Source organism: Rhinatrema bivittatum, chromosome 9 (assembly GCF_901001135.1).
Source record: "Rhinatrema bivittatum chromosome 9, aRhiBiv1.1, whole genome shotgun sequence".
NCBI lineage: Eukaryota > Metazoa > Chordata > Amphibia > Gymnophiona > Rhinatrematidae > Rhinatrema > Rhinatrema bivittatum.
The window spans coordinates 161,262,308-161,274,496 of NC_042623.1; the positions used below are offsets into that span (position 1 = coordinate 161,262,308).

The window sequence follows — 12,189 nt, forward strand, 5'->3', positions numbered from 1 at the left end:
CGTTTCTGATTAATACAGGAACAATGAAGTATTAAATCTAAACTATCCTGCACCTTCTGCATCAGGATTTCCCATGAAGCAATGATAAGAACATAAGAACATAAGAAAATGCCATACTGGGTCAGACCAAGGGTCCATCAAGCCCAGCATCCTGTTTCCAACAGTGGCCAATCCAGGCCATAAGAACCTGGCAAGTACCCAAAAACTAAGTCTATTCCATGTAACCATTGCTAATGGCAGTGGCTATTCTCTAAGTGAACTTAATAGCAGGTAATGGACTTCTCCTCCAAGAACTTATCCAATCCTTTTTTAAACACAGCTATACTAACTGCACGAACCACATTCTCTGGCAACAAATTCCAGAGTTTAATTGTGCGTTGAGTAAAAAAGAACCTTCTCCGATTAGTTTTAAATGTGCCCCATGCTAACTTCATGGAGTGTCCCCTAGTCTTTCTACTATCCGAAAGAGTAAATAACCGATTCACATCTACCCGTTCTAGACCTCTCATGATTTTAAACACCTCTATCATATCCCCCCTCAGTCGTCTCTTCTCCAAGCTGTTGGAGTAAGAGGCTCAGAGGTCATTGCTGAGCTATGTTCACTCATGTAGCATGAGTACAAAGAAGCGTCCTTAGAAAATAGTAGCAGAAAATATTGCTTCTTACAAAGATAAGGACTAAAATATTAGTATTTGTGAAAGGAGCAGAAATTGCTGATTAGCTAAGACACGGCTGCTAGGCTAATGAAAGTTGTAGTGCAGGTGCAGATAAGAGCCACTGGCCCTTATTATGAAAAGACATTCCTTATTGGTTACCAAGACAGGCTCTGCAAGCTGACTATAAGTATAGGTACTTTCCATATTTACTTCTCTGTCAGGAAGACATTCTTGGCAACAGATGTATACCCAATAAACTTGTCTGGCTGTCCCCCTGAGCTGAACCCACAACCAAACACTAATCCAGGCTTCACAGATGAGCCTGGCAGAAAGAAGCATGAAGACCTCTAGGGATCTGATTTTTACATACTGCAGAGAAAAAGAGCTTTTGGGGTTTCTTCATCTTTCCTGCCTTTTTAAACCTTATTCACTGGTGGGGGATTTCCCTGCTCTTTTTTGTATAGTTTAAGCGTGGAGGCCATTCTTTCTATTTCTTCTCTCCCCTCTGGTCATGGTCCAGGTAGCCTACCTCAGACTGAGCTGCCCCAAAGCTCAAGTGGTTATAGCTCACATTAACACCGTTCTCTCTTCAGAATAAGTTCCATTTACCATGATGCACTGTCTTCTGTCAGCCAGCCAGTTTGTAATCCACTCCACCAAGCTTGGGTGTGGGTGCCAAAGTGGTGGATTGGATTACAAACTGTTTGACTAACAGGAGACAGCGCATCATGGTAAATGGAACCTATTCTGAAGAGAGAACGGTGTTAAGTGGAGTGCCACAGGGATCAGTTCAATATCTTTGTGAACAACATTGCGGAAGGAATAGAAGATACAGTTTGTCTGTTTGCGGATGATACTAATGTAACCCCCTCGGAAGGCTGAGGAGACAGGCCCACCGAGGGAGAGAAGGGCCCAGAGGAGGAGAGGGAACCAGGACCCCTGGCTATCTACCCCCCTCAGTCAAGAAGGGCCAAGACTGGACAGGGATTACCAACCCCCCCTTCCCCCGCTCACCCTGCTCCACCCGAGGGATGGCCCACTAAGGAACCCAACACCAAATACTCTTCTTATCTTAGTGGGTTTTCCCTAGATATTTTAGGTGAGGTCTCAATTTTCTTGGACATGACTTTGGGGAAATAGCCCCTTTGTTGGAAGGATTCAGTTAGAGCTTTGAAGTGTTTATTCCTGTCCTTTGGGTCAAAACAAATACGTATCATGTAGCTTGACCATACATAACGGACTTTTTTGTTTGTGAAAGATGGAAATTAGCTCTGCAAAGGTAGCTGCATCTGTTGATTTTCTATATACAGATGTTTGCAAGTGTTCATTGTTGACTGAGACTGTAGAAAGTTAGTAACATAGAAACATAGTAATGACAGCAGAAAAAGACCAAATGGTCCATCCAGTCTACACAGCAAGCTTCCCTAGGTAGCAACTGCCAGTCCATGCAGGCAACCTCCATGTTTCTCTAAATAGTAGTAACTACTGCGCCGTGCAGTTATCCTAAGCTTTATGATAACCCAAAATATTTCAGCTAGCAACATTTTTTACTAGGTGATGAGCTTTCTTGAAAATTCAGACTGTGCTGCTTGACATGCATTGCTTATTGATTTTGCCGTAGAAGCAGTCCTGCGCTTTTTCCCTTATGCCTGAGTATCAATACTCAGACCGTAGAAGTCAGGGCCCCCTCTTGGTTGTTGTCTGAATCCAATTCCCCTTTTCCTCCTGCAGTCAAAGTAGGGAGCAATATTACAGGTGCATTAAAAGCATTAAGGGTTATTGGTTAAGGGTAGTAATCTCAATGCCTTCTGTTAAGGGTACTAACCACCACATAACAAGTTACTCTCCTGCACGCATTTCTTCATTTCTGTTCTCTAGCCTTTAAAGATCCATGGTGTTTATCCAATGCCCCTTTGAGTTCTTTGACTGTTTTCATCTTCACCACCTCCTCCATAAGGGCATTTCAGGCATTCACCACCCTCTCCGTGAAGAAATATTTCCTGTCTTTGGTTCTGAGTCATCCCCCTGAAGTTTAATTTCATGACCCACAGTTCTATTGATTTCTTTCCAACAGAAAAAGTTCAAAGTTCATGCATCACTAAAACCTTTTAGGTATCTGAAGGTCTGTATCATATCTCCCTGCACCTCCTTTCTTCCAGGGTATGCATACTCAGATCCTTCAGTCTCTCTTCATAAGTCTTCCGATACAGACACCCCACCATTTTGGTCGCACTTCTCTGGACCACCTCCATCCTATCTCTGTCCTTTTTGAAATACGGGCTCCAGAACTGAACATAGTACTCTAGGTGAGGCCACACCAAGGACCTGTACAAGGGCATTTTCACCTTCTTTTTCTTACTGGTTATTCCTCTCTCTATGCAGCCCAGCATTCTCCTAGCTTTAACTGTCACCTTGCTTCGTCATCTTCAGATTGCCAGATACTATTACCCCAAGATCTCTCTCTTGGTCCGTACACACCAGTCTTTCATTCCCCGTTACATAAAGCTCTTTTGGATTACTGCATCCCAGATGCATGATTTTGCACTTCTTGCATTGAATTCCAGTTGCCAAATCTACGATCACTCTTCAAGCTTTCTTAAATCACTTTTTATTCTCTCTACTCCTTCAGGCATGTCCACTCTATTGCAAATGTTAGTTTCATCTGCAAATAGTCAAATTTTACCTTCTATTCCTTCTGCAATGTCACTCACAAATAGATTGAACAGAATTTGTACGAACAGCGATACCTGTGGCAATCCAGTTAACACGGTCCTTTCTTCAGAGTAGGTTTCATTTATCATTACATGCTGTCTCCTATCAGTCAACCAGTTTGTAATCCACGCCACCACCTTGGTCCTCACTCCCAAGCTTCTTATTTTATTCTGGTCCTCGAGTGCCACAAATAGGCCTGGTTTTCAGGATATCCATAGTGAATATGCATGAGATAGATTTGCATGCTCTGCCTCTATTGTATGCAAATTATTTCATTTATATTCATTGTGGATATCCTAAAAACCAGGCCTGTTTGTGGCTCTCAAGGACCAGAGTTGGTCACTTCTGGACTACTCCACAGAAAGAGTTAACTTTCTAGACACCACAGTTTCAATCAATAATGTACACTTGCAAAGATGGAGGTGGCAACTTCTAGAGTAGTCAGTCAATCTTGAGTCTGATTGTGGGATGGAATGTACAGGAGGAGTTGTAATACTGCTTAAGATTTTCTGAAGGAGGAAGAGGTAAGGGTGGGCGTGAGTGAGCATAGCTGCTGGGGGGAGGGGGAGAGAAAGGGATGGCTATACTTGCTTATGGCTGAGATGGGGTGTGTGGCAGGGTTGTCTGGGCAAGTGTGGCTGGGTGGTATGAAAGGAGTAAGGGCATGGTTCTTGAGTCAAGGGAAGCAGGGATGTGTGTGTGTGCGCGCACTTATGGCTGAGAGTAGAGTCATGGGGTCTGGGGATGAGTGGCTCCGGGGCGGTGTCGTATGGAAGGTGTGTGAATGCGTGAAGGGTTGATGAATTTAGTGTGCATGATCGGGGCTGGCGAGTGGGCGTGGTTAGCCGGACCAGGCTCTGCAGAGTGTATGGATGTATGAGTGGCTGGGGCTCTGTGGAAAACCTCCCTCGTACCTCCATCTGCTATCATCGCTCTGGGTGATAGATCAGGTAAGTTTATACCCCGCCTCTGGCAGGTGTGTGTATTGTGGTCAGCAGGACCTGACATCCCTGCTAGCCACAGTGCTGCACACCGGGACCTGTGAAGGCTGCATTCTCTCAGAGCCATGGCAGCCAGTTCCAACAGTGCTATCAACTTCTCTCCCCGTGGGCCAGGATGTCGAGACCCACTACCTGCTATCCCCAAAGCGAGCACCCGCGCGTGAGGGATGAATGAAGTGCGCGCTTTGCCTATGTATACAGAGGCGGGGCCAACAACAGAGGGCATAGTGTAGTCGGTGGAGTGCGCACGCGCGCGTTCGCACCCCACCCACTATGGAGCCCATGCAGGAAGAAAGGATCCAAGCTACCAAGATCTGTTGCTATCGAGAATCGGGGGGAACTGCTGGAGTGCGCATGTGCACTGGTGTACGCATGCGCACTTTACCAGTCCTCCCGATGCCGACAGACAGACAGCATCCGGTAAGGCCCCCAAGCGCATTAAATATATATGGATAGCAGGGGTAGGAAATGGGTCTCTTAGCTTTATGTGTTTTTATGTCAAATGTGTGTGTCTCAGTCACAAGGGCATGTCTAATCCGGCATATTTATAGTGGATTGTTTATTGTAAACCGGACAGTGACTCCAACTGAGAGCAGTGGTAGCCGTTTCAATCCATTGGTAGACATTCTGGTTCTTAGAAGCCCCTGCACCAGATCCTTCAGCGTTTTTGAAGCTTAATTCCTTGTAGTGTGAAGTGGTGCGTTTCATTTCTTTTCTTCTTGTTCTTTAGGTGGAAATGAGCTCACAGCAGTTTCCGCGCTCTGGAGTCCCTATTTCAGGCCTAGGATCAGCACAGCCCCAGATAACTAGTGCTGGGCCTGCAGGGGGACTGATCTCATCAGTTGCAGGTAACTTCTGGAATGCCTTTAAGCTGTTTCTGAAGGCTGCATTCTTGTGCTGTGACTTTCGGCCTGTTGAGGACGTGCTAATTGGAATACTACAGCTAGGCTGTGAAGGATGGATACTGAGTAGATTCTGTCTCTGTGATGGTGCTTCCCAATTGTGAATCCAAGCAACTGAGCCCCTCCGTTTGTGGGTTGAATGTCAGGGGATGGAACTTTGAAGGATGGATGTGGGATTTGGCCGAATGATGGACTGAAGCAGCAGCAGAAAGAAATTTAAAAGTAATTTTCGATTAGAACAACAATGGGATATTGTTGAGGGTTAATGACTTGACAGTGTGACAGGATCTGTGTTACAAAGCGTGCTTGCATTCTCCCATGCCTTGGTGCAATCTGAATGTCATAATATTGTCTTCCTGTATTTTAGTTTGTTTACTTTCTTTTTTTCAGCATTAACTGGTGATGAAGCAAGTCGGGAGCCTGAAATTAATGCCAGGGAACATCTAGGTCTTGGCCCTTCTCTCCAATGTCGAGATGAAAAACAGGAGCCTGTGGTAGTCAGACCGTACCCTCAAGCCCAGATGTTAACGCCACACCATACAGTCCAGCCTGGTGCCCCTGTGACAGTGACAGCACAGCCAGCCCATCTTGCTCCAGCGGTGCCACTTTCTTTCCCCGAAGGGCTCATGAAGGTAACAGAATTACTCTATCTCCATATTAACAACAAAGTAGAAGAGGAACAGAGAATGAAGAGCTATTGGTGGACTAGGATTCATTGCATGGTCCTTTTCTTTGAAATGCATTTTTTTTCTTTATGCTGGATGTAGTATTGAATTTGTGGAAAAGGGTTGCAGTGTTTTGGTGTATATTGAAGTTAGGCTGACTGCTTCTCAGCGATCTTCCAATCATGCTCTGTCTTGTCTTGAGGGCTTATGATCAGAAACCCTTTTAATTTAATTTAGAGATTTCTCTCCAAGGTTGATAACCCATTCAACACAGAGTACATATAGCAATAACCAAAATTGTATAATGAAATATAATCAATAAAACTGAAAACTTAGCTAATATAACACAAAAATAATGCATTATCATCTAAAACTGAGTCATAAAAACAAAAAATAACCAAATTAAATAATCACCCCCTAGATTAACTGTACCAAAAAACATTAGACTGAGTAAATAAAAAGACATTTACAAAAAGACTAGTAACTCTCTTCCCATCAGATCTCAGCTCAGAAATTAGTGCATTCCATAACTCTTCCAATTACAAGAATCTCTTTCATAGATGGCACCCTCAAATAGAACCCCCTGACTAGACTTGGTATGAGGAGGGGGGAATACCAAGTTAGCTGCTCTGCTAAATATTCCAGACTACTATTTCTTGTTAACCTACAGGCAGGAGTAAAGGCCTTAAACACCACACATATAACCTCACTGGAAGTCAGTGATCTGCTATCAAAAGGGAAGTTGCCCTATCCCATCTATGGTAACGGGTAACGAGTCCTGCTACTGTGTTTTGTATAATCTTCAGTCTCTGTAACATTTTTTTTGGAAGACCTAAATAAATTGTTAGAACAATCAAGATGGAAAAGGGTGACTGCCTACAACAATGTTCACAGTTGGTCATGCTGGAGAAAAGGTTTAAACTACTTAAACGTAAATTGAGGGAAAACCTTTCTGGTGATATTAGACATCCGAGCTTCCATGGAAAGTGCCAAATCTAAAATTATTCCCAGGCTTTAACCTGTTGGAACCAGGAAGGTACCAGCAACAATAGGATAGGTATGAAAAATCAGCATAAATGGTCCTTTTACCCAAAGTACCTACATTTAATATGCATTTTTTTGATGGATTCAGGGAAGTTGGGTTTCTTAATTTTGCTTGACCTCTCCTAGTGCCTTTGATGTAGTAGATCATCTTTTACTTCTTAAATGGCCTAGCAAATTAGGAATCATTGGGATGGTGGCTGCTTGGTTTTTCTTTTTTTAGGAAACAGAACTCAAAAAGTTAAGTTCCTTGATAAGCTTTTCAAGCCTTGAATGATTCTATAAGGGGTGCCTCAGGGATGACTGTTGTCTCCAGTCCTTTTTAATGTTCTTTTCTTTTATACTTTCTTGGTGCTCGCATTCGTGATCTGGATCTTAAAATTTATATATGCACAGATGATATTCAGGTCTTGCTTCCTATTGAATCTTCTTGTAGAGACTTAGGCATATATGGCCCATTGTTTCACCAATGTTACTTGCTGGATGATGTAAAAAAATTAGCCAATAAATCTGTTGTCATCTCCGTCCTAAACTCTTTACAAAATCCTGACTGTGCAGAATCTTCAAGAGAATCCTTGAAGCCTGCAGTAGGAGATAAGGAATTGCTAGTATTGTGAACTTAATATCCTTATTTTTCACAGCCGCCATTGAAACCCACAATGCCCAGCCGGCCCATTGCTCCAGCTCCTCCATCTTCCCTGTCAGCTGTGCCCAAGGTCCCTGGGCAGGTAACCGTAACCATGGAGAGCAGCCTCCCACAGTCCTCTGCTATTCCTGTGGCAACTATTAGTGGACAACAGGTTTGCTCTTTCTTCCTGAGACACTACGGTGGTCAAACTGTGGCATGCTGCCACCTTAAAAACATCAGAAAGCAGAGAAATATTTATTTAAAATCTTTTGTGTACTGCTTATACAAACTAAGATCTAGGTGGTTTACATAAAGTAAACATACATAATTTAAAAAACACCAAAATAACGAATTCTTAAAATGTTTCATTACAACATAAGATTGGGTATACATTAAAAATGCATAACATAAGCAGAAAAATGTTAATTGAAGTGTGATATATTGAACGCAATAGACCATAGATAGGATTTTAGGGTTTTTTTTTCTGAATTCTTTGGGGTTGGTCAGAAGTTTTAAAGTTGTTGGAATAGAGATCCAAGAGGTGGACCCATTACTGAGAGAGCTTGTTTTCTTGTTAAGTCAAACCTGACTATTTTAACTGTTTCTTTTTTTTTTTTGGACTCAGTATTTCCTCCTTTCTCTTCCAGCTCAGTTGGAACTAAGGCTGATGCCATAAGCCTTCATTTACAACTGCCCAATAATTTATTTTCCCCTGTTTTAAAGACCCTCCCACTGTTACTAGTGTGGTCTTTGCACAAATGGTCCTGAGGCCAGGAGCCAAACCCAAAGGAACCTTCTGGTGCCCTGTTGTCATGGACTCTAAATCCATCCACCAGGTGTTGCTATGACCATGATTCCCCCCCCCCACTACCCTCCAGGACAATGGACCTGGCCTCCACAGCATCTCCATCTGACCCAGGGTGCAGAAGACCAGATTTTGGAATTGAATAGGGGACCCTCTATTTAACAGTTCACAGCACTGACACTGAGCTATCAGGCTCCGTATAGTACAAAATATGTATGCCTGTTAGAGCATTGAAATAAGTAGTAATAATGTTTCTGGACATTTCAGTTCTGACTTTCTTTTGAATGACTATCTAAAGGCTCATGGTTACATCAAATACGCATTTTAGAACAGAGTGGAGGATAAACATTTTTCATGCTCTCCCTGTTTTCCTATGCTGATCTCCTGGTCCTTTTTCTTTTTCCCAGGGGCATCCCAGCAATCTGCATCATATCATGGCAGCCAATGTCCAGATGTCCATTATCCGCAGCAGTACACCTGGACCCCCTTTGCACATTGGAGCTTCCCATCTACCCAGAGGTAAAGACAACCTGTGGCACACAGTTAATACCAGGGGAAAGACAGGCAGCAGCACATGGCTTACAGCTCCTGCTCCTACCCCAGGGGAAAGACATAATGACATGGTGACAGTTTATACTAGACTAAAGAGAGACTTTAGTAAGTGGCTTAGTTCAAGCAAGCAACAGGCTCCAGGGTTTTGCTTTTATTGGGAGTTCTCTATTTGCTCCTAGAAAGGGGATACAGCATGGTTGCTGGGCTCTTACCTCTGCACTGATTGTTGGCTGTTTGGAAGATGTAGCATGCTAACATGCTCGTCATGATTTCTCTTCCTTAGGTGCAGCTGCCGCAGCTGTTATGTCTAGCTCTAAAGTGACAACTGTCTTGAGACCTGCATCAGCGCAGTTACCAAGTGCAGCAGCAGCGCAGCCAGTGGCGCAGCATATTATTCATCAACCAATACAGGCAAGTTTTGGAAGTCGATTCCGTTCTCAACACATTGTGTTGAAGTTTTCAGTGTGCTTGCTCATATGCCCTTTTCTTTAGCCAAGTTAGATGGCATTTTGTCTCTTGACCTGGTTATTGCTTTGGCACTGGGTTCGTCTTAATCTTCTTTTGTATCTGCAGTCTCGACCGCCTGTAACTACCTCCACCACTGTGCCCCCTGCCGTAGTTGCAACTGTGTCAGCCACAAGAGCTCAGTCGCCAGTAATAACTACAACTGGAGCCCATGCAGTGGAGCCTGGCCTAAGGTAGGAATTCACTAGGCTCTAAGCCTAAGGAGGAATCCTTAACTGTGAGTGGTAGGTTTTGGTACTGAACTTTTATAACACACACCTCCTTAGATTGTAACAGTTACAGGACAGCTCCTTTCCAGTCTGCCTTCTCAAAATTGCATGGTCTTCAGATAAAGTATTTATTTATAAATTCTTATATCCTGCCACTTCTGATACATTTATTCAGGGCAGGTTACATACATAATAAAAGAACAACAAACAGAAACACACATTAAAAACAGTAGTTCAACTAAAATGACTTGAAATAACATTTTCAGATGCTTTCTAAAAGATTTAAGATTATGATCTTGGATCAACCAAGAGGGCATTCCACATTAATAGAGCTAAATACAAAAAGGCTCTTTTGTGTCGTCTATGAACGATATTCCTCAATGGGGGTAATTTCAACAACTACATGCCTTCTGACCTCAGTCCTCTGTTAGGTACATATCGCTGTAACTAGGTTGAGGCCACACAGTTATAATCCAAATATCACATCTTATGGATTATCACTAGCAATATTCAAACAAGATTTCAAATTAACAGAACTCCGCCATCCAAACTCTTCACATAAAGCTAAGAAAAGCAAGTGCTGATGTTGGGGAAGCTGTTTGAGAGGTTGTTTTCAGGGTGTTGGTTGAGAACCAAGGCGTCTACTTAATGTATAGCATGTTAACACGTGCATGCGTCAGCCCACGCCCAGGATCATGACTGTTTTATAACTTTCACATGTATATGCGCGCATGTTATAGCTTGGCTGTGTGCAAATGTGTGCCAAATTTTAAGTGGGCACACGCCTATGCACCCAAATCCCCCTTCTACCGCATAAATCAGGGGATTCTAAAAGGATCACACGCTGACGCTATTACCAGTTTATCACCAGTGTACACAGTTAAGAGAGAGGTCCTTCAAACCCCCCTGTTTTGATAGCCTTTACTCCCCCCAGTTAGCCCAGACCCTTAAGACCCCACCAATCTGCCTATTTTTCTTTATTTCTTTTTTTTTTTTTTTTTTTTTTTTTTAACTTGCACATCATCCATAGCAGAAGTAAAGTTACATGGTAGGGGACCTTAGTGTGCACCGTGCTGCATAAGTATTTACATGCACATCTCTGGTTCACACGCCAAAATGTTCATGCCCCTTTTGTAAACTTCTGAGATGTGCACACTCCGGGAAATGCATGCGTATCTGGGTGGCTTAAAATGTGCTTGGTGCACATGAGCCCAACTTATTTGCATATCCCGCAAGTGATGTGTGCCCTGGGCTTTTAAAACTCACCTTTTTCTGAGCAGGGCACATGCTTTGAAAATCTTTTATATAGAGCTTATTGTGTTTTCTTAGTTTGTTTATGAGATTGATTATTGTGGTCTTTCTAGCATCCCTGTGACAGATTAGCTGGTGATATCATTCAAACTGTAACTGATTTTGTAAAAGTATTTCCCTATACATACTTGGATCAGTCCAGACAGTGGGTTATGTCCCCCTTCCAGCAGGTGGAGTCAGAGAAAAACTCGAAGGGTGGCCTCTCATAAGCTGGTGCGCCCTCTGCATCCCTTTAGTATTTCTCTGACTCCAGTAGATGAAGGTGACAAACCCTGCGGTTCCCCAGTAAAGTTGTTAGAGGAGAGATTATTTGATTTTCTTCCTCCTTTAATTCCTTATTTCTCTATTGGATCAAATTTAAATAAATAAATAAGAGGAAGGCATCGGTGTTAATTTTTCTCAGTGTTCAGTTAATCTGAAACTTGCAAGTAGAACTGATAGTTCTGTTTTTCTTAATTCTGTTTTCTTAATTCTGTTCACTTTATTGAAGGTAAGCTCTGTGCCTTTCTCTTTTCACAGGCTTAGCTTTTTTGCTGTCCTTTTAAGGGTGAATGTTGGTGGCCCGACCTCTCCCCCTCTGCAACAACCCACTGCCCTGAGATGCAGAGTTCCTCGGGGCAGCACTGATAGAGAGCGACATTCCTCTGTTTAAAAAAAAAAAAAAAGTTCAAGTCATTTCTCTATACAGAGTGGAGTTCTTCTTTACTTACCCACTCCTGACAGCCTCCGGGGTTGATTTCTATTTAGCGGCGCGCTTTCCTCCCCTATGCCGTGTTCCATGCGATGCAGTGCCTGTGGAGAGCCCGGGATGCGGCTCTCTCGGGAAGGCATATGTGCGAGGTGCCTCCCCAGTGGAGAGGGTCCGTCGAGGCCTGTGAGCCATCCTAATTTGCATTCACACTCGCGACTGACTTCTGAGAGGTCAGCCCCGATCCTGTCTAGCGTGGGAGCGGTGGCCATTTTGTTTTTGGAGCTGGCTGTTCCCCCACAGCCAGATTGCGATGCAGACCTCGGATTTTCTCCCTTGCCGCCGATTTTAACTCCTGTTAACCCTCTGGATCTAGAGGCACCTTCGGGGGATCCCCCTGCTATTCCTCCCTCAGAACCTCTTCTGGGGCTATTTTCTGCTGACTTTGTCCTTTTACTTCATAATGCTTATTTAGCAAGATTAAGCCAGCAACA

At 43.4% G+C, this 12,189-nt stretch overlaps 1 protein-coding gene across 6 annotated transcripts in view; it reads left to right on the forward strand.

Annotated features, from left to right (window-relative positions):
- The first annotated feature begins 4,299 nt into the window (after positions 1-4,299).
- SAP130 (Sin3A associated protein 130) overlaps positions 4,300-12,189 on the forward strand; it is a 147,014-nt gene continuing 139,124 nt past the window's right edge. For 2 of the 6 annotated variants that reach the window (XM_029615571.1, XM_029615574.1), the window contains exons 1-7: positions 4,666-4,789; positions 5,100-5,217; positions 5,662-5,903; positions 7,619-7,777; positions 8,818-8,929; positions 9,246-9,373; positions 9,536-9,660. In XM_029615571.1, coding sequence (XP_029471431.1) covers positions 4,724-4,789; positions 5,100-5,217; positions 5,662-5,903; positions 7,619-7,777; positions 8,818-8,929; positions 9,246-9,373; positions 9,536-9,660 — 950 coding nt within the window. In that variant the 5' untranslated portion in view covers positions 4,666-4,723. Of the gene's footprint in view, positions 4,319-4,665; positions 4,790-4,863; positions 4,988-5,099; positions 5,218-5,661; positions 5,904-7,618; positions 7,778-8,817; positions 8,930-9,245; positions 9,374-9,535; positions 9,661-12,189 lie in introns of those variants that run through there. The other 4 variants (XM_029615569.1, XM_029615570.1, XM_029615573.1 and 1 more) reach the window with 3 other exon arrangements.